Consider the following 24500-nt stretch of genomic DNA (forward strand, 5'->3'; position numbering starts at 1 on the left):
CCGCGGGGCTACGGCTCTGGCGTACAGAACCGCGGGGCTACGGCTTGGAGGGCGGGGAGGAGGCCGGGCCATCACGGAGGAGGTGGGACTTGCCGGAGCGTCTCTCCCCGTGGCCGCTCCGATCAGTTGCAGAGTGCTGACGAGCGGCGGGCGGCGGGGCGGGCGCTGCGCGGAACCGCCGCTGGAGTGCGCGGAGCGGGGCTGCTGCCGCGCCGGGGGCGAGGAGCGCACGCCGCGCCGGCGGGGGACAGCGCGCCACGGGAGCAGCCTTCCCCGGGCACCGGGACCTGCTGTTAGCTTGCCGCCTTGCTTTATCCTCTCGTTTAATTTATTTTTTCTCCACCTATACTTTGATCCGCTGGGATTTTTTTTCCTCCCCTTCCTACAGAGCCTTCCCACGCCCCAGTTCCCTCCCTCTCTATCCAGCTTGGATTTTTTTCCTTTTTTTTTTTTTTCATCTATTTTTTTTTAAAGCGGCGGACAGAGAGAGGGAGAGACAGTAACGGATAGGACAAGAGGAAAACGCTCTGTTCGTCCTTTCCGCCACCACCACCCCGATTTGCGGAGAGGGGTCGGGCCGAGCGGCGGCGGCATCAGCCCCTTTCTCCAAGGAGGCGACCCCGGCTCGGGGAGCCGCCGGAGGCAGCCGCCGCGAAGAGAGGGCGCAGGAAAAGAGATGCACTGAAAGTTTCCGCGCAAACTTTGCTGTGAGTGCGCGAAACCGAGCGAGCGCGGCGCGGGTGCCTGCCTGCCCCGACGCGGGGAGAGCGCCGCGGACGGGCGCCGCTGTGGAGCTCGGACTGCCCGGCGGCGGGGGCCGGGCGGCGGCAGGGCGGCCGCGGAGCCTGCGCTCGGCCCGGCGGAGCGCCCACGGAAAGCAGCAGCAGGGGCCGGCGGAGAGCCGGGCTTATGGAGGGGTGAAACCGGAGACCCCGAAGAGGAACCCCCCTTACCCCGCAACCTTTCGCAGCGCCCGACCGGCGGCACCCCAGGAGGCGGCGGCGGGCACGGAGGAGACGCGGGCGAGACCTCGGCGGGGCGGCGGCGGCAGCGGGGCGGTGGCGAGGCGGAGCACGGCGGGCCCCGCTTCGCGGCGTGCGCCGGCAACCATGAACTTTCTGCTCACTTGGATCCGCTGGGGGCTGGCGGCGCTGCTCTATCTGCAGAGCGCGGAGGTAAGCGGCAGGACGGGGGCTTTTGTGCCCCGCGTAGCGGAGGGGAAGGGAAGGCAGACGGCCGACAATACTTTCCCCCCTTTTTTTTTTTTTTTTTTGTTTTTTTTTTGTTTTGTTTTGTTTTGTTTTGTTTTCTCTCGCTCCCCCTTTGCCTCCCACCTGCTCGGTGCGGTGCGGCCGCGCCGCTGGCGCCGAATATGGGTGGGTGCCCGCAGCACAGACACGTGTGCGTGCGTGCGTGCGGTGCTGCAGCGGGGGGACAGCGCTGCCCGGAGCTCCGCGGGGCCCCGGGGCAGCGGCAGCGCCTTGCGGAGTGCCTGCGCACATGAGCGTGCCCCGGCGCGGGGCTCCCGGCGCGGTGCGGCCGTGGGGTCCCGCCGGGGCGCGGGGCAGGGAGGCAGCACGCTGCCTTCTTGCATCAGCCTCGGGTCTCCTGACATTGCAAAAGGCTGCTTCGGCGATATTTGCCTTGGGTCCCAGCTCGGGTTCGTGCCGCCGTGTGGAGTTCAGAATGCCTAGCTGGAAAAACAAATAAGAGATCAAAGAGGACAAAATGGATCCAGAATTTCTTCCAGATTGGAAAACAAAATTTAATCAAAATATAGATTTCCTGCACCGAGATTACAAAACCAAAGGATTTTTCTCTTCCTCTTCAGTCACTTTTACCTCATTGTCATTCTCGAGGAATTAGAAACCAACTCTTCTTCCTTTCCTTTTTTTAAAGAAAAAAAGGACAGCTTTCTTTGCAAACCTGTCTTATAAATCTGTTTTCTAAAGAGTCAAGAGGGCTGTGTTGCCAAGAGATATTAAGGGGTTTAGACAGAGTGCCCACGTGAAAGTGGCTGTTCGCGAGGCAGGCATGGATTACGTTTTAAAGGTTTTAACAGGTTAGTTTGCTCCTGCCATTTCTGCTCGGCGCTTGGAGAGAGCACGGGCCAGATCATCTCCCACAGTTGTGAAAATAAACGTTGCTTGCAAACTAATCAGTTATTCACATTGTTTGTTCAGCACCAATGCTGGAAGGCAACTCCCCAATTAGGAGCCATTTCAGCTGTAACTGAAGTCATGCAAGCACTGCACGCTTTGTTTCTAGCCTGTTATATCTCTACTTTATCCAGTGACAGCCGCACATTAGGCTGTGCTCGGCTGTGCTCTATGGGAACTGAGGCGCACTCTCACTTGAGTGTGGCACAGAGCAGCTCCCTGCTGCCTTCCTGCCAGATTTGGCTGGTGGGACAATTGTTTCTGCTCTCCAGGAGTTTTTCCACTGTCACCCAGAGTAGGAGTTTCTTTGCCTCTCAGCTCCTCAGTAAAATTGTTCAGTAGCGTCTGTTTCTCACCTATAGTATAGACAACTCTGTATTGGTGTCCAGTGATAACACCCTTTAACCCTCCCCTTGTTCCTTTTCCCCTCCCCTTCCTCTTCCCCAGAAGAGGAAACGGCGGATCAGGTAGAGCCGAGATCTATCTCTCCTCATAAAAGCCTTATGCTGCCTTTCTCCTGGGCTGGAGGGTGGTGCAGATGAGAAAACAATATAATGATGGAAAAAATGGTAGGGAAGAATTACAGGAGTTTGGGGGGAAATATTGCAGGGACAGACACAGGAGATAGCTAGAGGTTCAGGTACCTGGGTGATGTGGGCTATGTAAGTGCTCAGGCAGATCGACGGTGAGCTCTGCCCTTCAGTTCTGTCCTTATTTGTCCGTTGGTTGTTCGGGCACCACAGTGATGGGAGTGTTAGAAATGCCAGCAGATCTCACGTAGGCAGCTTGGTGATCACCCTGAGCATGGCAGAAGGCATGACTCTTCACACAGGACTAGGGTTTGTGCTTTGATGATAATATTTATCTGGCTGTCAGGCTGATCTATCTAGCTAGCCAGGCACATTAGAGAGCATTAAATAAAAGCCCTTGATAGAGTCTGAGTTGGGGAAGCAGGGTCCAGCATGTGTCAGGCAGCTTTCCTTAAAGTAAAGTAGAAGGGATGAAGGAATCATGGTGCTCCTCCACTGAGGATAAAGAGTCATCCCTTCAGGGGCATGACTCCTTACAGAGGTAGTTGTTATGGTTGCTCCTGCAGCAAGACTTAGATGGTGGGAAGTTGTTTCATGGTCGTGTTTGAGTAGCACTAATGCTACAAGTGTCTGCCTCCACTGATGGTGACAGCTCTTCCATGCAGGTGAGGGCAGGAAAGGCACTTTTGCAGTGCCACCCTCCCAGCTGATTGTGCTGAGTGGTGTGCAGAGTTCTCACACACCACGGGATTGGAGAGGTTGCATTGTTAGCCCCCTTCCAGTTCTGTATTTCCTAGAGAATGGGGGACAGGTGGTTATTCCCCATCTTCCTTCATTTGTGGGTCTTGCTGCCAGCCTGGTGACAGGTCACTCCTGATGATGGTCTGGGAGCTCTTCCCCTCCTGCCCAGAAAAGCAGAGACCTGGATATACCAGATGTATTGCCATAGGGAAGAGGCAGTGATCAGACACCGAGGGAGGGAGAGCAAGCCTGTGACTAGACTGTTAATGATCGCATACCCACCAGGCTGCCTGCCTTTGCTGTGCCTCTGCACCACACCACGATGGGGAGCCACCAGAACCTGCTTCCACAGCCTTTAGGCAGCTGGGACACAGCAGGTCACCTTCCCCAGAGCCGTTCCTGTGCTCTGAGGGCGGGTTGGAAAGAGGAGCACTCCTTTGGTAACAGGGGAGAGGGATGTCTGAGGGGCTCACTGATTCCTGAGCAACCCCAAATCAGTTCTCCTGTCTGTTCTGTCAGAGGTCCCCTGGCTGTGCTGGCAGCTTGCAGGATTACTGACCTCTGTCTCCTTGTACAATGGAGAAGGAGTGCAGTGAGTCCCATTCCCCCCCCTTCCTAAGCAGAAAACGCTGAGAATTTCTAGTGCCTAAGACGAAAAGTGCCTTAACTCCTGTCCCAGAGTCCCTCTCAAAGTGGATGGATTGTTTGTTCCAGTCCTAAACAGTTACAAAGCTCCTTTAATGAGCCTGCACAGATTAGGGGGAGGGGAACGGAGAGAAAGAGTGCTGGTGGTGGTGGTGGTGAGGGGGGTGATGGTTAGAGAGGAATGACTTGATTAACCTTTTCTCTCCCTTCAGAGAAAAGCTTCCTTTGGACAGGGACTGGGGGAGAAGGGAGGCAGGGAAGGTACAGACATGTGGATGGTGTGAAGTGGGTTTATTAGAGAAGGTTTTACCCCACAGAGGGAAGGATGTGCATTTGCTACAACCTGCAAAGAGCACAGAAAGGAGCTTCCTCTGTCAGCCCCATTCCTGGGCTCATTTATCCTACTCTCAAGGCCAGGCCAGGGGTTGCTTCCACACTACTGTGAAATGTTGAAAATCTATTGAAAGGAAATTGTGTTACAGAACTGTTGGGTAATGCCAAAAGCCAGCAGAGGAGAGCATGACCTTCAGGCTCCTAATGAAGGACACAGTTGGCCTGCTTGTCCTGAGGAATGTTTTTGGTTCCCCATGTCTGATACATAGCAGACTGTTTTGAAGTGAGGCACAAGGCCCTGCCTCACCTGCTGTTCCAGTGGACGTGCTTTGAGGGCTCTAGGCACAGGTGAAAGACACTGCTGAAAGGGCAGAAAAGTTTCTTGGAATAGTGCGCAGAGAGCCTGTTACTGATAGTTCTGGGAAACCTTTCTAGTTTCTGCTGAGAGCTCCCCTGGGAAAGCTCAGAAGCTCTTTGCCCGATTTGCACTGATCTCGTTTCCCATCTTTGGGGTCAGATCACATCCCAGGTCCAGGTGAGCACTGCGAGTGTTCTGGCTCCTGCTCCACTACATCAGGGGCAGGGCGAAGTGCTGGCTAGGCGCAGGTGAGTAGCAAAAGCATGTGTGTGGCTTGCTTCTGCTTCTCATCACTTGTGCAGCCTGTGTGCTTGTACATGAGGAGGCAGTGGGCTTGGCAGCTGGCTGGGTAGCTTTGCATAGAGAATGGGTTAAAATGACCCTCAAGGTACCCCCAAGCTAATTTTGCTCAGTCTGTCATGGTCATTTTGTGTATGAACCAGAAATCCGTCTGTGAAAAGTCTTGGGGGCATTGTGACTTCAATAAACTGACTTGGCTTGTGATCCTCTTCCTGTGCCATAGCAGATTGAGACTTTTCTGTCCTTGATGCAGTTTTCTTTTTACCCACAGATTGTCAGGAACTGAGTGGCTTTGGAAGGCCGCTGCAGCCTCCGCTGCCTCCATTTTGTTTGTACTGTTGCAGTGACCTTCACACTTCAGGAATGAAACTGTTTCTAGGAACCTGTTTTTTAAAGTGTTGTCACAGCACTGAGACTGGGACACAGCCCCCCTCCTCCCCAGAGAAGAAATAGATCCACACATGGGGCAGCTCAGGTCTGGGCTGCTAAGTTATGCCCAGGTATAGAAAGACTTTGATTGAAATGAGAAACAAGTTCGGTCAGGGGGACCTTAGACAAAGGGAACTATGCACAGACACAAAAGAATGTCTGGTAGAGGGGCTTCTAGCTGGCTCTTTTGCCCCTTCCTTTTAAAAGCTGACATTTTCAGCTGCTGGGGTGATGGTGCTGCCCTGTGTACAGGACTGCTTAGAAGACCATAGGTGACAGATTCCTGTTGTGAGCTTGGGGTGGAGTTGGCCTTAATTCATTTCTGTCTTCAGCTACTAGATCAGAGGGCCTTTTTCTAAGCCTGAACACAGCACATTGCTGACAAAGCAGTATTTTGTATGGATCCCCTTGCTTCTTACGGGCTTCTGCTGAAAGGCAGCAGGTTCTGGGGTGGATGGCATCACACAGGTGGCAACATAACTCGGAGAAATGAAGAAAGTTTGGCTTTTTCCATTTTGGTTCAGAACAGAACAGCAGGGGGAAGCCTGACTTGGCTGGAAAGTTACGTCAGAGCTAAAACCCTCACGAAGAGCAGGAAGAGTGGCGTTATTGTTTCACCTGGAATTAAAAAGACTTCCTTAGTAAAGTGGTGTAATATTTCTCCATACCAGTTTGGGGGTGGGTTACCTGTCACCACTCCTGTCTGCTTCAGTGCTTTGAAAATGTCCCTATTCCCAAAAGGCAGCAGGAGTGACTGCAGAGCTTGCAGCCTTTTCGTTTTTGGGCCAGGGGAAGCTGTGGAGCGCAGGAACGGGATCTACGCAGGGGCTGGGGACTGAGACCACTAAGGTGAGGGCGTGCTCGCCCTCCCTTCCATCAGAGGAAGAAAACCCGGGCGGTTTGGCGGCGTCAGTCGGCAAAGTGGTGCTGTCACAGTTAATCGCCCTGACACCCGGCCAGATGCCGACACCTCCGTGGCCACCACTGCTGGGTGACAGACATCTGTGACACTGAGAGGGGAGCGATGCCCTTCCGTGCCTGGCCGCCCTTCTTCCCCCTCTGCCCTCCTGGGCCAGATTCGCCTTTACGGGGAAAAGCGGTGCCCGGGTCTGCCGGTCGTGTCGGCAGCAGCAGCAGGTCTCCCCGTTACTTCTCTCGGCCGGGCTCGCGTTTGCTCCGGGTGTTTGCCCGCGGTCACTGGCAGCAGCTCCCCGGGGACGCGTCTCTCCCTTTGGGGCGTCTCGCGGGCCCGGCACACCGCCTTGCCAGCCCCGTCCCCAGGCCGGGCCGTCCCGCCCGTGCCCCTCTCGGCTGCCCCGGGGACAGGGGAACAAAAGGCTCCTCTGTGCCCGCCGGGGCGGCCGGCGGGGAGCGGCTGGGCCTCGGGGCGCCCCCTCCCGCCGGGGGTCCTCCGCCCCCTGCCCGGCGCGGCGACGGGACCGGGACCACCGGGGGTGCCTGCCCGGGACCCCCCGCGCCGCGGGACCGCCTCACGGTTCCGTGTTGTGACTGATTTTCTGTTGTCTTTGCAGTTGTCGAAGGCTGCGCCCGCCCTGGGGGATGGGGAGCGGAAACCCAATGAAGGTAAGCGCTGGGCGGCTTCCCGGCGGCCGGGGACTGGGGGGAAGCAGCCCCCGGAACCGGCGGCGGTCAACACCGCCACCTCCCGGGGAGCGGGACCGGGGGCTGCCGGCGGGAGGCGCCGCCGCCATCAGCCCTTCCGTGGCGGCCGCGGCGCCCCCGCCCCGCGCCGCGGGCCTGGGCCGGGCCGTGGGGCCGGGGGTGGCCGTGGGGCAGGGCTCGGGGCGGCCGCGGTGCCAGGGCGGGCAGCAGGGCTGGCCCAGCCCGCCCCTGGCTTACCACAGCGCTGAGTGAAACTGCGTGCGTGCGCTGCTGCACATACGCACGCTCATTTATATTTACATACATATATATATATGTATGTATCTACACACAAACGGGCGCACACAAAGAGCTGCGTAGCGGCGAGCAGTTTGCTGGGGATTCGCCATAGTGCTGTAGGAAGGAATTTGTCAAATTTTGCTCCCCGCCTCTTTCACGGCGGTGCTGGTGGTGCCCAGCTGGGGTCAGGGCTGATCCCCGAACAAAGGCCGGAGCAGCCCCCAGACGGCAGGTCTCTGAGGAAGAGAAGGAGAAAGGGGAAGTCCAGGAGGATTTTCTGGGCTCATGCCTCCCAGCAGTCTCGGGTACCCCCACAGTCCGGAAATTGCTAAGCACTGTAAAGAGCCAGGCTTGAAAAATACACCTTTTTATTCTGGTTTGGGCTAGCAGACTTTGAGCATTCAGGGAATGGCACTCTAGGGTTCTGATAGGTTCTGATGGGTTCTACTAATTGGTTCCTGGTTGTCCAGTATGGAGAGGACCATTGCCTGTCAGGGAAACAAGGTGGTGTCTCTACAGCTGCTGTGATCGTGTGTCTTTCCTGTTGCCCAAAGGCCAGGGTGTGACAGTGTCCCCTGCCTCATTGCTTCATGCAACTAAATGTAGACCAGAAGGGCAGTCAGCCCCTGGCTTAGTCAGAGATGTCTCCTGCGAGCTCCCTCTCTAGTGAAGGAAGCCCTGTGCATGTCAGGAGTTTGGCTTCTGTCCGCAGTCCTCAGTTCAGCAGTGGGATAAAAGGGCTGTGAACTTTGAAACCTTCAGGCTGAGGTGATCATCGCCTGCTTTAAGACCATCCTGGCCATGTTTTCCCCTTACCTGCATAGCAGAGCAGATCATTTGTTGCATGCAGAGTCTGGCAGAGGTCTTGCAGGGTCCCCACGGACTGTGACCTTCAGCGTTATTCCAGCCAGAGGTCAGCAGAGGGCTCCAGCACTGTGGGCCCAGACTGGCTTTTTTTTTTTTTTCGTATAAGTCGGTTTCAATTTCTGTAACTTTATTGGTGTGACAGACTCTATGTGTGTTGCCAGAGGTTTGTGGCAGGCTGTGCTTGCGATAGGTGTCCATTTTGTGCTGGCAAAATTTCTGATATGCTGGTGGGCTGCCGCCGGTTGTGCTTGACCCTTGCTCCTGCTGAAGTCAACAGAAGAAGGTTCAGTGACTCCAAAGGGATCAAGATGGAGCCTGCTGTGAGGCTTATTTAGGTAACCAGTTCTCTGCTGTTGGTAGAATAGAGCTAGTGTCCTCACCTGTGCCATTTGTTGGGTCCAACAAATCCCTCCTGGGTAGGGAAAGAATGAAACAGAGTTAACTTCTGTCACAAGAAGGCTGATGGGATTGCAGAAGCTGGTCTGGCAATATAAGTGGTGAAACTTCAGTGTTATTGTCCTAGTACTATTTCAGGTTCTGCGATGTAGATACAACTGTGAAGTAGAAGTCAGGATTCCTGGCTCTCCTTCTGTCCTGTGGTTTGAACTTAGAGGCCCTCTCTCTATACCTCAGTTTCTCCTCTATGAAGAGGAGATGATGATGGGCCTCTGTTACCCAAGGACAGTCCTGTAGTTCCTTCCTCTGAAGCTCTTAGGGGCTTGGGCTGAAAGGTGGGTTTGCGTCTTTGGCCATTTTATGCTTTCTCTGAGATGACAGGTTTCTATTTGGGATGAACTTACTCTGGTCAGAGATTGTTATTTTAGCTTCAGCCCCTACCCTTTTGAGCTCAAGAGAGGCTTCCACATGTTTTGTGGCACAGGAAGTTGTAGAGGAGTCAGACAAACACTCTTTGTTTCAGAGGAAAAGATTTTCTGGTATAAATAAAGGAAACCACCAACACTTGTGGCTGCACTTTTATTTTCAAAATAACAGTGTGTCTGTATTGCTGCTAAGCCATTCATGGGGAGGGAGACAAAATGATCGAAGACTTTCTCCTTTTCTAGTCCAGCATGTTCTCACTCAGCTGCTCCAAATTTGAACTTATGCTCTGCCTTGAAGAGTTAATGTGGGTCCTGTTGCGTTTTAACCTTCCTTCCCCCTCCATTCACAGTGAAGAACCTCTGACTCAAATCTGGAGATGTTTTGCAGGGTAGGAGTGTGATTTAATTGTGGGATTAACTTCTAATGTGGGCTGAAGCACAGATTTCAGGAAGAGAGCAGACCTAGTGGTGTTAGTCCTTCGGTGACCTTCTTGTGCTTCCCCATGAAAGAGATCTTCTTCCATTTGTGACACATCCAATGGAAAGGAAGAACAGGCAGAATCAGCCCAGCAAAGTGTGCAATATAACTCCCAGTACATAGGAATAAGTGTAGGTATGGTAGAAGGTGCAGGGCTTTGCTGTGAGGTTGACTGTACCTCAGTCATGTGCTCCGATTTGGTTTGTGTGGTAGCTGTGCAAATGAACTACAGAGTGTTGCACAGTCTCCATGTGAATTCTCTGTGTACAGCAAAATAAGGCAATGTGCCTTTTGTTGCAGCTAGGGGAGGATTCCCTGGTTCCTTTTCAGAGGCTGATTCAGACTTTGGAAAACCTTCATGTGTTAAAGTAAAGGTAGAAACTCCCAAATTCTTCATGTGAAGGATTCAACAGAGAGATCTGTCGAATCTCTCAGATCTCAAGTATAGTTGTCAGGGTGCAGCTGTGAGAGTAAAAGCCCTGCAAAAGAAGTTGAATGTGCTGTTCTGGGACCAGTCTGTAGTCTGGTTTCTCTGGTGTAATCCAAATGTCTGTGTAGTGCAAATATTTAGGAAAGCATGACAGAACACCAGTCAGTTTCAATCACTTTTCTACTCTTGTTTTCTGCCTCCTTTATGCCCCAGACTGATGTGGTGAGCAGCATTTGATCTGCACAGGTAACTGGTTCTTTCCCTCCCTCTTACATTCCGTCCCTCCCCTTGACGTATGTATGTAAGCATTTTTATCCTGAACTATGCCTTTACTGCCAGAGTTCTCAGATCCTGTGTCTGGCACAGTGTGAATAATCAACAGTGCAGTTCAGTAACTGTCTTTGTGCTCGCAGAATTTCCCACGTATTAAATTGTTCAACTTGTTGGAACATAGGCGGTGACTAAGGTCACTCCAAAGGGGAACAGGAAGAAGGAGGTAGTCACAGACAAGATAGGAGAACAGACAGGAGGCATACAGCAGTTAGGGGAGGAGGGAAGAGGAAGGGAAGAACAAGGAACAGAAACGTTGTCTTCTAGACAAGGAATACCAACAAGCAGTCCATGCCTGCCAGGCTACATTTCTCTTTCACAAGCCACTTTCTCTTTTAATAGCTGCTCATGCTCTCTGACACTTCAAGCTCCTTGGAGGGAAGCTCCTCCCCGCTTGTACCCGCTCTCAGGACTTCAGTACTATGACACTGTCAGCCCCGCATGACCTAGAATTAACTTTCAACAATTAACTGCGGGCTGTGAGCTCCAAGCCCTGCAGCTTTTGCATTTTTGTGGCAAAGTAACCTTTATGCCAGTTTGTCACAAGTTCAGGGCACTTTAGAAGCACTTACTGGAGACCATTATTTTCCATGATGCAAGCAGTTTGCTCTTATCAGTCTGAGTTATCAACCTTGGTGCTGGAGGACTCTGCATACTGTACAGGTGGATCATTATGGTGCATAACAGCGTGGGGCAGGTACTGTCTCCTTGGGCATACTCTTAGCCTGCGCTCCATGTGAGACATCCTCTGTTGCCACTGTGGTGCTAGAGCTAGGAGGCCTGGAAGGCTCCTGGTACTCACTGCTGCACTATACTAGCATCTGGGGTTTGTGTGTGTGTACTTATCTATACTATCTCTCGTCTCTTTAAATCTCTCCAACCCTTGACCAAGCAGCAAAATGAAGCTTTGGCAAGAGAGTGGGAAACATTGAGAAACACTTGTGAAATCAGTGCAGATCGCAAGCAGTTAGTGTTTGCTCCATTCGTAGGGAAGGCATGGGATAATGGCAGATCCACCCTGTACCCCTCCCACACTGTCTCATTGTGGTTTAGTAGCCAAATATATAGTCTGGCTAATCCTGGGGGTGCTGTGAGCCTACTTTGAATCTTTAGTGGGTGGCTTGGTTCCTGGGTCTGGGAAAGTGGTCAGTGTGGGGACACGGAGGCCGTGACTTGTAGTGGATACTGTCATGGTTCCATGGTGACCTGCTGAGGAAGATGTTCTGCATGGCCAAAAGAGGTAGATGACAGGAAGGGTGAAGATGCATGGCTCCATAGTTCAGAGCCTCTGCTTGCTCTTAGAAGTGTCTGTATGCTGAGGTCTGTACAAAGGATGCTTCTGGCTTTAAAACTGCTGGGGCATCCACTGACTGTTTTGAAAGGGAGTAAAGGGCAAACCAGTGAAGGGCCTTAGTCCAGAATGCAGATTATCTGCTGCAGCTTCAGTTTTTTTCTGGCTGAGCTGATATTCTTAGTGGCAGCATACCAGGAGAATGGGAAAATCAGAGAAGAGATTTGGGGAAGAGTCACCCGTGGCATACATCATGGTACCAGGAAGGCAAACAGTGAGGCTCTCTTGTCCATCTTGCCTTTGCCCTGAAGCAGCTGTAGGAGGAGATTGTCTTTTTCCCTTCTCACTTGATGTGTGTGTATGTAGAGCACAGACAATGGATTTAGGCCTGCAAGACTGTTAGTGAAGAGCATAGGGTAGTTGTGTTGCAACTGTCTGGCTCACTTTAGGGGGTGAAGCACTAGACATTCTTGAGCTAAGTTTGCATTAACTTATTCCCTCCATTCCTCTTTTAGTTATCAAATTCCTGGAAGTCTACGAGCGCAGCTTCTGCAGGACTATTGAGACCCTGGTGGACATTTTCCAGGAGTACCCTGATGAGGTGGAGTACATATTCAAGCCATCCTGTGTGCCTCTGATGAGATGTGCGGGTTGCTGCGGTGATGAAGGCCTAGAATGTGTCCCTGTGGATGTGTACAACGTCACAATGGAGGTGAGGGTCCAGCTTGCAATCTGCCACGCTTTGCTGGAAGGAAGCAAGACAGCTATCACAACCACTCCAAGTCCCAGATCCCAGCTAATTCAGAGGAAGTGCAACCTACCCCAGGGAGCCTCTCTTCTGACTCTGGTGTTCGGTGTTACACCACGCAGGGTTAAAAAAAGAGTTGCCTATGTCTATTTAAGGCTACAAGGAGAGTCTGGTTTTTGGCTCCTGCCCAAATATAGTAGGTAGGAGCATGCGAAGGAGCACTTTATGTTTAGAGAATGCAAAATAACATTTCTGATGGTGCTGTCTCCCAGTTCCCAAAGAAGATACTCCTTGGGCCCTTGCAGCACCTTAACTCTACACACAGCTGTTGTTCTGAAGGCAGCTGAGTAGGGCAAAAGGGGAGAACCTGTCAGTGCTCTCTCCTGAAGGGCATGTGACATCAGCCTGTACCAACAGAGCAGGGAATTTGGGTCTTTAGCTACCCTGGCATAGCAGGGGTTAAAGGGGATCTAAGAAACAGACTGTTCTATGTCAGCTGGAAAAGCCTTTCTGCCTCTGGGCTCTTCCTCCTTTGTTTGGAGGCTGCTGAAGGTGCCCATGATAGCAAAGGCTGGGCCTGTGGGCAAAGATGCAAATTGCTTTAGAGAGCTTAGTTACTGCCCTTGTCTGTCAGACTGGATTCCAGCTCTTGTCCAAAATTGTGCTGGTGCCGTTACCCGTAACCCATAGCTCCCTCACCTACTTTTGTCCCTTAGCCTCTTGAATGGCCACTGTAAATATTTGTGTCAATTTTTAGTATCAATGAGAGATGTGCAGTGATAAGTGATTAGCCAGCAGGTCCTTTTACTTGAAATTTAGGCTGTGTTTGAACTCTGTTGGAGAACCTGCCTGTGCGCTTTCATGGTTCCCCATACTGCTTTTCCACTTTCAGGCTCCCCTAGGGATGTTTTTTTCCCACCATTCCTTGCTGAATTACGCTTCTTGACTGGTATGCCTGCATGCCTGTAAGGGGTCAGAGGCATTAAAGCATATCTCTAGAGCTAATTTTCCAGCCATGTTCTGGTTAAGAGAATGTGACAGTATTCCATAGCTTCTAAATAACTTCCTTGAATATGCCTGGGGGCTGGGATCTGGGTGATGTCTGGCTTTGCAGGACTCCTTTAAACACAAATCTCCAGATTTATTTTGTGGGTCAAGGTACTGAGAAAGTGAAATGTCAGGGAAGGAATGGTGGCTTAAGGAAAAGGAGCTGGATTTGGAATTTTCATTGGGGACCTTTGTGTGAGACTTAAGCATGGCTTCTGCTCGAGCAGGCTGGATGTTCAACTACTGTCTGTCCAGCATCAGCCAGGGAGGGCTCATTGAGAACCTTGCTGTGGTGGTACACTCTCTCCCATGCCTGTCTCCAAGGCTATCCACCAGTGCTGGCACTGAGCATGGACAAGCAAACAGAGCTTTGGCACAAGTCTGGCGCTGCTGCTCGCTTGTGATCAAAGGCCTTCCCTGACTGGGAGAACGGGGCCTCAGAGCTAGCTCGAACTCTGCCCTGCTCTTCCCAGGAGCACCTGGGGTGTGAGTGCTTTGCTGCGCAGCAGCCTGATTTGGGGCTGTGAACATGAAGAGTGAACAGGCAGTGACCCTTTCTGTTTCTTTCATTCCAGATCATGAGAATTAAACCCCATCAGAGTCAGCACATATCACACATGAGCTTCTTACAGCACAGTAAATGTGACTGCAGGTGAGAATGGAGCAACACTGGTTCCTCTTGCAATAAAATTACTCTGAGCCTTTCTGTTTTTTCTGCCATTTGGTTGGGACTCTTGTTCAGATGCTTCTGCAGCCTTCTTGGTTAGTTTGCAGTGGGATGGCTGAGCCTGGGAAAATAAGCTCTCTGCTGTCAGGGCTCTTCCATCTCTAGCTATCACAGGTGGACAGTGCTAGCCTGCATCCTGGGATCTTTATGGCACTAGCTACCAGCAAGTGTCAACAGGGGAGCAAAACCACTTTGAGATGGACCACTTAACCTGTGCCATGGGCATCCTGCAATTCTGCCTGTACATGTCCTTCCCTGGACTTGGTGGGAGCTGGGGACAATACCAGAAGTATATGTGATAAGCTCTCTTCTAATGAGGCCTTTGTTCTGTCTTTCTCCACAGACCAAAGAAAGATGTCAAAAACAAACAAGAAAAGTAAGTGACGAGCCTTTCCTCCTTTCTCTTTTGGTGGTTGGTTGGCATTTCCTCTCCCTACTTCCCCTTGCCTTTTTCTTTGGTTGGATATACTCACTTTAAAAAGGTGTTTTTGGAAATGGCATATGGTACTTCATAGGGCAATGCTCTGAATCCATTCCAGGTGGTCACAGAAACCCAGATCTGATGGTTCTTCCTTCATACCCCAGACATGGACCTGCAACCTGACTGCTTGCATGACCCATGGCCATGGCAGTCATTCCTAATGCTTTTTCCCAAGACAGGGAAGTCCCATTGTGTCTGTTCTGCTGGAATGGATTCAAGGTGCAGCCCCCATTCTCCCCTTCCTTCTTCCTGGGGTGTTTCTGGTTACTGCAAATTGCTGCCTTTCTTTATTATTAATTTTTTTTCTTGCTGCTTGAGTGAGTACTTGCTGGCTTCTTTCACAGCAGCTTTGGTAGGAACTCTGCTGGCTACAGGGAGAGGTGGAAGTAGAGGCCTGGTGGAGGCAGGACTGATGCCATGCAGGATGTGACACTGGTTTGATTGGGTGGGGACCTCCTGGGAGAGTGTAAAGGGAGGTGGAAGTCCTGGTTGGGTCTTGGTGAAGGCTTTCTTGAGGGGTTTTTTGAATCTTACGGATTTGCTTTAGTGGCCTGAAGGAGGTTAAGTCACAACCTTCCCTTTACTTCCTCCCCAAAGTAAAAAGGTTGTGGAAAGTAGTAAAATAAGCTCTAATCCTGCAGTAGTTGCAGGGATGAGCATAAAATACAAAAAACAACATTGAAAAGAAAGAATGATCTCTCTGAGCGAGAGGATCAGCTGGACTGCACATGACTGGAAAAGCAACTCTGCCATTTAGAGGTCTGGAGTTGGAGAGGAAGAAGTGAATACTTGGAGATGAGGCTGAATCTGAGACCGGGGGAGCAAACAGGAGAGAGAGAGCTTCTTTCACCCCTCTCCTGATGCTTGTATGTTTCTAGCTGCCTTCCAGCCTCTCCTCCTCCCCCTGGAAATCTGCTCCTGGCTGCATCAGACTGCGTGTAGCCAACAGTCCTGTCTGCACAGGGCCGTGTTGGGGGCGGTCGGTCTGTGTGGCTCTGTAGTTTGAAGGTGTGCAAGAGTTTGGTCTGTGTGAGCTCTGGTGAGGATGGGGTGTGGGTGTAGCAGCCAGCTCGGACTGTGTTGCATTCACTTTTCCTCTTCTAACAGCACCTTGCCTGCTCTTTGCTGGTTTTGCACTCCCCAGGGAAGGATGGGAAGGGATGGGAGAGACTGGTGTGCTTTGATTTGTGCCAGGTTGAAAGTCTTGTTATATTGGTACCCCTGTCCTCCCTTCAGGTTGATTTTCTTCCCTTCACCGTCTCCCTGTGACTGACATGTAGGACAGAACTGGGATTGAGCTGGTGCTCTGACACTCGTTCCAGTGAGATGACTTGAACAGGGCCTAGGAGACACCTACGATGCTTTCTCTTCTGTCCCTCCAATTCCCTTTGACAGCTCTCTCCTGAAGTGGGCTGCACCAGGGAACGAGGGAGCTGTTGCTGATCTGCCTCAGAGCTGGGACTCATTTGCCTGACAAGCCCTGGTACTTTGCCTAGGGCCTTTTCCTTGCATGTCTCTCCCTTGCTCCTGTGCTAATGTGGCTTAAGGAGCAGTACAGGTTCCAGCCTCCCTCGCTCCCTGTGCTCTCAATGGACCATAGGGATCCATGGTTAGTGTCCAGGACTGCACATCCGAACCCCTGCCTGCTGAGCTCCTGCCCAAGAATCAGAGGCAGCTGGTGAATTTTTCAGAATGGAGTCAGTACCTTGGCTCCATCTGGTTGTCTGTCTGGCAGATCCATGTGGACAGTGACAGGAGGGAAGAACTGAAAGCTGCTTGCTAATTATCTCCTGGGTAAAATAACTAGGTCAGGACATCCTCTTCCCCCTCTTTACTCTTCAGTACTCAGAATAGAGGCTGCCAGAGGAGCTGTTACAGACATCCAAGTAAGGTCTCCTGGAGTCCTCTGAACCACAGGCAGGAGGTGAGGTGGATGAGCAAAGCCTTCAGGTTGGATAGCCTTCTCCGAGATCAGATCTTTTCCGTTGTCTGTGGAGTGCTCCCATCCCAAGGCAGGATTGCCACCTGCCCTGCAGCAGAGCTATTGGAGCTCACCTGCCCCCTCCTAGGCCCAGTGCTGGGCAGTGTATCAGGTCAGAGTGGTTTCCTCTTCTCTGAAGAGAGCCCTTTCACTCAGGTTGCCTTTTGTCAGTTGTTGTGCACCTGTGCTTGTCACCTGGAATGGTTGTCTGCACTCACCATGGTGGCATGATGCTTTCACAAAGCTTTCTGTTCCTCCTCCCTCTCACCCCCTGCCCCTTTCCCACTGCCCCGCTCTGGAGGGGGCAGGTGCCCCTCTGAGGTTCCAGCAGGTCCGCCTCTGCTCGCAGCAGCCTTGCAGGAGGTCTCTGCTGAGTTCCCTGGTGTTGGCTTGGCTGTGGGCAGGCTGGTTTCAGAGCTGACAGGAGCGCCGGAGCTGGTGAATGTACGTGCAAGGTGGAGATCTGTGCTTCAGCCCTGGGATTTACCCTCCAGTCCTGCCTCATGTGCTTCTCCCCTCCCAGCAAGGCACATGGCTGTATTTTTTTTTCTCTTCTTCCTTGCATTTTCTTCCGTTTTCTCTCTATCTCTCCCTTTCTTTCCCCCTCTCTCTCTTTCTCTTTTTTTTTTTTGTTTTTCTTCCAGAAAATCAAAGCGAGGAAGGGGGAAGGGTCAAAAGAGAAAGCGCAAGAAAGGCCGGTACAAACCACTCAGCTTGTACGTTTGTGTCCTCTGCTTGTAGACTCTCTTCCCTCCCTCTCCCCAAACCAATCTGCCTGCTTGCTGCTCGCTCAAATCTCACCCTCCCCTCCCAAGTCACTGGTGGGCTGCAGATCCTGCAGGGACAGCGCTGCTGGTGGCACTGCTCTGGCACTAAGGCTGTCTCAGGGAAGGTGGCTTTAGCTTGCTTGGCTCTCTAATCATCAGTGGTGACCATTGTCCCAAGGCACAAGAGTGTGGTGGGTGGACGAGTACCCTGCACCTCTTCACACCTTCCGGTTGCAGCTCTGTCATCTGCTTTCCACCACTTGTCTCGTGTCCTCACTGCTTTGATGACTGGTGACAGGCAGGCTGGCATCTGCCATGCATGTGTGTGTGTGAGTGTGCGTGTTCACATGTGCGTGTGTGTCTGGTGGAGTCACAGGTGGAGAGGAGAGCTGGGACAGTGGGAAGCCAGAGAGGGGGTGCTGGGGAGCCGCAGGGGCCTCTCTGTCTTTTTTTTTTCTCTCTTTCTGCTGGATTTGGTGGCTTGTCTCTCCCTGTCTTTTTTGCTCTGCCTCTCTCATGGTGGTTCACAAAATTCTGCATTGTAAATTCACGGCCCCTCCATAGGAGACTCCTAGGTGGCGAGGTTGGGATGGGGCTTACAGAAAGGAGGGCAATGCCGGCTGCAGGGGTCAGTATGTGGTACTGGAGCCCAGCTGCTTTCCAGGGGAGGAGATACCCTGTGTATTTAACTCGTTTAGCCGCTGGCCTCTTTCTACTCGAATAGTCCACTTCAGAGAACTCCTTTCACTGATGTGTCAATAGCTGGCTGGGACCTCTCACCTTCCCATCCTTGCTTTCCCCTTCTTCCTCCCTCTGGCCTGAGCCAATGGATCCAATGCAGCATTTGTGAATACTGTGCAGAAGGCCTGTTTTCTTTCTCTGCGCTAATGCAAAGGGTTGCTGTCCTGGGGCTGTTGAGGTGCTGCTGGAAAATCCATCAGCCCACGGCAGTCCAGTTGGCAGCATGGGGCTGTGGGAGGGGGCAAGGGGATTGCTTTGATGTTTAGGGTGTTGCATGTGTATTTTCTTTCTGCTGAAGCGCTGTAGCTTAGACATCTTTCCTTTTGCCTTTTTGCAGTCACTGTGAGCCTTGCTCAGAGAGGAGAAAGCACTTGTTTGTACAAGATCCCCAGACCTGTAAATGTTCCTGCAAATTCACAGACTCACGTTGCAAGTCGAGGCAGCTTGAGTTAAACGAGCGCACTTGCAGGTTTGTGTCCTGAAGGATGAAACACACAAAGAGAAAGAGAGAGAAAGAGAAAGATGGGGGGAGCTTGCTTCCTGCTGATTTCTGGCACCAGTGCTATTTGATTACTTCTTTTCTCTGTCCTACATGGGCCAGAGAGCAGAGGGGCTGACTGGGGTGAGGACAGAGTTTCCCTGTGTCAGAGGGCAGCTGTTTGTTTTAGGTGTGCTCTCAGGACTTGGATAGGGATGGCTCCCAGAGACAGGCCCTTTGTATCTCAGGTATTCTTTACCATAGAATAGGATAGTGGAGTTCATGTTGCTGAGGTAGGCATGGGGGGTCTGTATCCCTCTGTACCTTATCTGTACACAACTCTGAGCATACTGTTGGACAAAGACAAGTCCTTAACTGACTAGGATTTGGCCACCCCTGTCTTCCAAGCCCTTTTTCTGTGGCTTGTAGATGCTCTGCTGTGTGCAGAATGAGGAAAGCCATTACGAGCCTCCCTCAAGGCTGAGCCTACGTTGTCCTTTGCCTCTGTTCTTCTAAAGGCCAGGGAGAGCACCCAGTGTTTTTGTACTGTTGTCACAGTTCCCTGTCCATGTCCAGTTCAGAGTTGTGGTTTGAGAGGCTGCACTCAGGACTGTGAAAGGAATACAGCAGGTTTAAGTCTGACCCTGGGTGAAGGCCAGAGTGGCTATTTCAGATGTGCCGTGGGAGACATAAAGGCACTGTGGGGTTAGTGTTAGTTCAGAGATCCATGCTGTGCATGTGTCGTCTGAGTGCTGTCACATACCACCTGTGGCACGGACATGTAAAGAAACTGATTGCTGGTTCTCACCTGAGCACTTTGGTGAGCTTAGAGGGGTGTCCTGACTCGCACAAGCTACATGTGCACCTCTGGTGTAGGATCATCCTACCTGTGTAGAAGGAGACATAGAAATAGGGTTGCTAATGAGCACTTGGCTGTGACTCTGAACTCAGATCCCTTTCACAGAGATCTAGGATTGTTCCTGTTTCTGCAGTATTGCAGTGGCAGTGGCTCAAGGGGAGAATACAAGTGAGAGAGATCCAGGGTCCTCTGTGGCTCTATCTCGAAAAGAGGAGACATCCATTGGCTATGTGGCTACGGGTGTTACAAGTAGCAAGTGCTTCCTTTGGGTGTGAAAGTGCTTTCTGTCCAAGCCTGAGAGGCATTGGCACTGGCAGCATGGTGGAAACTGCTCTGTATACAGAGAATTTTTCTGGGGTGCTGTAATCTCAGTGGGAAAGTAATTGATGGAGAGGCCAGAATAGAGTGACTTCCAGGGTTAAATTTCCCCCAGCAAGCAAAGCCCCTGAAGTCTGAGACCATTCTTAATGTTGGTCTTTCCCCCCTGCTCCTTTTCCCAAAGTCCAGAGTAACCGATAATTACCCCACAGAGTTTGAAGGGTGAGAAATAGTAATAAATACGATGAAAAACAAAACAAATACCCCAAAGAAGTCATGGTGGCAGAAGAGGTTTGCTAGTTTCTCTTTCTAGTCCCTCTCTGTGATGGAGTAATTGACACTAAGGGAGGTTTCCAGAGGTGATGTGTTGGCTAGAAAAATGGGAAAGAGTCATAGGAGTGGTTAGCTTATCAATTTCCAGATAAAAAGCTGGTTAAGCTGAAGTTTCTCTTGCTCTTTCTTGTAGAATTAGTATTGGGACCTACAGGGGAGGGTAAATTCTCATTTCTCCTGCTGCTTCTTCAGGCCACTGCTGTTCTCTGGTGCTAACCCCCACTCACAGCAGCTAGTGGAATGAAAAGCACTTATTTTCACCTTCTTGCATGAGGCTTTGTTGTCTGTGCTGCTTCCAACCCAAACAAGAGGCTAGGTGGAGAGCCAAGGGTGTGTCTCTGCATGCATTGCTTAGCCTTGTTTTTCTGTGTTTGTATGTATTTGTGTGTATGGTGTGCAAAGATGCAAACAAGACACTCAGCTTATCTGTGAGGAAGCCACTGATTCTGCTCCAAAATTTTGTTTGAGTATTCCCCCTGACCTGTCTAGGTGAACCTGGGGGAATAGAATTCATTGACTCGTTTGTGGGGTCGAGATTCTCAGCTGATTTGCCCTATCTGCACAGCACTTCACCCCACCAGTGACGCCATGCCATGTCTTAACACCGTGTGCCCTTAAACACATTAGCCACCACCCTTCCTTCCCTTCCCTGCCCTAGCTGTACCCCCATCACAAACATTAACCCCTGCTCTCTTTTTTTCCTTCCTTCTCGTCTTTGATAGATGTGAAAAACCGAGACGGTGAGCAGCGGAAGAGAAGGGGAAACAGCCCTGTTTCTGGAGCCTGATTTCTCGCCTGGACAGAATAAAACAAAACAAAACACTAATCCAAATGAACCCTAAAAATGAAGGATCGGTAGAGCACAGCACTTTCAGTACGGACGATGGACTCCGGAAGGAACATTCCCCAAGGCACCCGCCGCACAGAATTCACCTTTGGGTTTTGAACTTTTTATTTTATTTTTCTTTTTATGCTGCTAAATAACAGAGCCAGGAAGACTTATAGGGGTGTATTTGATGGGTTTTCCCATGCATACATATATATGTGTGTATACATGCATATACATATATATATATGTATATATATTTTAACCACATCTATATATACATATATGTATATCTTAACCACACACACACACATATATATATAATATATATATATATATATATATATACTGATTATTTTTTTTAACATTGCTAATGTTATTGGTGTCTTCACTGGATAATACTCGACTGCTGTGGACACAAGCGGGCTACTTGGGGCATAAGAAACAAGCTAAGACTGGACTTGAGTAGAAGCGCTGGGTGTAAACTTCTTAACTCTAACTGACTTGTGCGGCCTCCGCTGTTTCTCTGTAGAGTGTGCTGTACCACAAAACACCTTCTCCTTGCTTGGGACAGGGAGGAGAGGTGGTGGAGAGGATGGGCAGGGAGTTCCAAAGAGCGGCATCCTAGGGTGCGATGGGTCAAAGGCCAAGGATATGGCCATCTCCGTGATCAAGGATTCCTCCTCCCCTCTCTTCCCCCAACCTTCGCCCTTACTCGTCTCATAACCTGCCTGCCTTGCTGGGACATGGGATGTCAGTGTACATTTTGCGTTGACTTTATTAGCTGTAGAACCTTTGCCAGAGAGACATGCTGGCTTCTCTTAAGGATGATGGGCAGCTGATGCGCACTGACTTTCTGTTCAAGGAGTTATCACAGGAGTCTAGATTTCCCGCCCTTGGTGGCTGCAGAAGACACAAGGTCTACAGTGTGCTGAAGCAAGAATGGGGACCGGTGCATAGCCACACAGTTGTTCAGCACTGTCTGCTTTCTTCATGCACAGAGCTGCCACTCAAGAGCATCCGAGATGCTTATGGAACATTTCTGGAAAGGGATATTAATCAGAAGTATATACACAGTAGTGGGGGTGTGTGTGTATGTATGTGAATGTATGCATTTGTGTGTATGTATGTATGTGTTTTTCTCTCTTTTTTATATATATATATTTATTTTTATACATATATATATATAAAAAAATAATATATATGTATGCCAAGATTGAAGGGGGGAAATAAGAAAGAAACTTTTGCTGCCTTCAGTTCGTGTGCCAAGTGTGAATGACCCTTAAAAACATCAAGATTTTTTTTTTAATGACATACTGTAAATATCAGGCCCCTTTTCCATGTCTTGGGCTGGGGAATCAAATGTGAAGACAGCTGGAGTCCCTTAGCTGTTTCGTGAGGTTCTTGGCTATGTGTGTATCTGCAGTGTAGGCTGTGGTGTACGTGAAACCCACCTTAAACACGTGCCCACACACACACACCCCTGAAAGTGTGTTTGTACATCTATGTGGATATATATAATCTAGTTCTGTGATTAAAATTATTATTATTAATAATAATAATCAAAAAGGTACTCGGTCTGTGTCAGAATGCTGCCAAACATCATCTGCAATTGAATTTTCAACGCCTGATAATGTACAACATGGAAAGCTTCCAAAAAGACAAGACAGTCTAAAAACAGACTCACAACAAGCGACTACTAACCACTAGGATCTCCCCATCCAACTGATGGCTTTCAGAAGGAGAGAAAACACACGGATGGGTGCTTGCATCTGCAATGTAGAATATTCATGCTGCATTGTGTGCAAGACAGAGGCTTCCGATCCGGGGAGGGAAGAGAAAGTGTTTTATATACTTATTTAATATCCCTTTTAAAATTAGAAATTAAACAGATAATTTAATTAAAGAGTAGGGATTTTTCAGTATTCTTTGTTAATATTTAATTTCAACTATTTATAAGCCGTACCTCCTTTTTTTTTCTTTTTTTTTTTCTTTTTTTTTTTTTTTTTGTACTGGTTGTGTATAAATTTAACCTTCCTGTTGTCCCATCCCGTCTCTCCCCAATTGTTGGCAGAGTCAGTAGCATGTTATGGGCAGTTATTTAATTAATTTCTCTAACACCTACCCCTACACATTCCTATTGAGACAACGGTTAGATATACATCTACATACTATATATATATTTGGCTATGTGTTTGTATATATATATATGTTTATGTATATGTGTGATTCGGATTAAATAGACACTACAATTTTTTTATATATGTAAAAAGAAGAAACAGGAAAAAATAGAAAATTCTACATCTTGAATCTCTCTCCTTTTTAATTTTAATATTTGTTATCATTTTATTTATTGGTGCTACTGTTTATCTGTAATAATTGCGGGGAAAAAAGATATTAACACTACATATTGTGTCTAGTGAATTTTTTCAAGATATTCCTTAGTACATATTTATTTTTAAACAAAGAAATTACAGATATATCTTAAAACAACAACGACGACGACAAACAAACTTTTTTTTGTATTAAAGAATTTAATTCTGACCTTGATTTCCTTTGCTTTCTCCTTCTGCCTTGCATCCTGGTTTTCTTCCACTGTGTAACAGTTTCTCCAGCGTTGCCTCTGGAGGCTACAGGGCATCAGCAACCTACCAGTTGGACTCTTGGATTTGGGCCCAGAGCTTCCAAAAGCATCTAGGTACCTAAAACCCATTGAAATGAATGGGAAGTAGGCACCAGAACCCTTGTGTGGAGCTCAGCCCGAGTTCCCAGCTTGGTGAGAAGAGGGTGGTGTGACGGGCAGGACCAGGGGGACAGGACTCCTGGGTTCCTTCCCAGCCTGATGCCAAGCAGTGTGGTGATGGTCCCAACCCTGCCTCTCTCTTGTCAGGAGCCAAGTCCCATGAGCTGGGTACTGTACAGGCATGAGTAGATGCAATCCTGGTGGAATTTACAATCCAAGGTGAAAGTAATGCTGTGAGCCTGCCCTTTCTGGTAATGGACTTGGTGTTTGCAGTTGGTAAAGAATCTGGCTTCTATTTAGGATGGACTCAAGTAGCTCAACAGGTGGATCTGCAGTCACTGTCTCAGCAGAGGGCAGAGCAGAGGAAAGAAGATGAGTACCTGAGGACATTTTGGTTCACTGTATTCAGTAACATCTTGCAGACTGCAGGAGTGAAGTGAGAATGTGAGCCATCTGGATGTTTCTGCATGAGGAACCCAAAGGAGTTTCTTCCCTTGTATATTCACCCCTGGCTTTTGTTCTGTGTGGATCTATGGGCTTGTGGCTGTTCAAGGTGATGAAGACAGTAAGCCTATTTTCAGGAGATCTGCTCTGCTTGTTTGTGACCTGGAAAATGTTTACAAGTCATTAAATTGGAATACTTTAAACCCTCAGGTAAGTGCTTCTCCCCTGGGCTAAGCTGGATGTGAAATCTCAGCATGAAGGGACCCAAGTCTCCTGTATGGATGAGACAGCATGTTCCTGTCAGTCACAACACATCAAACCCTCATCAGCACATCAAACCCAACACATCAAATTCTGTCCCAGCAATGGCAAGCTGGGTTGGCTACTCCTGGT

At 50.0% G+C, this 24500-nt stretch overlaps 1 protein-coding gene across 5 annotated transcripts; it reads left to right on the forward strand.

Moving 5' to 3' along the window:
- The first annotated feature begins 135 nt into the window (after positions 1-135).
- VEGFA (vascular endothelial growth factor A) lies at positions 136-23470 on the forward strand. 5 transcript variants are annotated; one of them, XM_030268573.4, is made up of 8 exons: positions 136-1175; positions 7028-7079; positions 12130-12326; positions 13985-14061; positions 14480-14512; positions 17243-17314; positions 18444-18575; positions 20817-23470. In XM_030268573.4, exons 1-8 carry the CDS (start codon positions 1110-1112, stop codon positions 20836-20838), a joined length of 651 nt encoding a protein of 216 aa, XP_030124433.1. In that variant the 5' UTR covers positions 136-1109; the 3' UTR covers positions 20839-23470. The 5 variants fall into 5 exon arrangements, with proteins under 5 accessions (XP_030124433.1, XP_030124435.1, XP_030124434.1 ...); XM_030268575.4 differs by lacking the exon at positions 18444-18575 and having other exon boundaries at positions 504-1175; XM_030268574.4 differs by lacking the exon at positions 17243-17314 and having other exon boundaries at positions 504-1175.
- The last annotated feature ends 1030 nt before the right edge of the window (positions 23471-24500 follow it).

Source organism: Taeniopygia guttata, chromosome 3, assembly GCF_048771995.1.
Source record: "Taeniopygia guttata chromosome 3, bTaeGut7.mat, whole genome shotgun sequence".
NCBI classification, from domain to species: Eukaryota; Metazoa; Chordata; class Aves; order Passeriformes; family Estrildidae; genus Taeniopygia; species Taeniopygia guttata.

What these genes read in the sequence shown, in the direction of transcription:
- VEGFA (XM_041715294.2), top strand. Translation starts at nt 1,110, where the DNA reads ATGAACTTTCTGCTCACTTGGATCCGCTGGGGGCTGGCGGCGCTGCTC. An exon ending in GGAGCGGAAACCCAATGAAG is followed by an intron (nt 7,080 to 12,129) that starts GTAAGCGCTGGG and finishes TTCCTCTTTTAG; the next exon opens with TTATCAAATTCCTGGAAGTC. An exon ending in GTCAAAAACAAACAAGAAAA is followed by an intron (nt 14,513 to 16,459) that starts GTAAGTGACGAG and finishes TTTACTCTTCAG; the next exon opens with TACTCAGAATAGAGGCTGCC.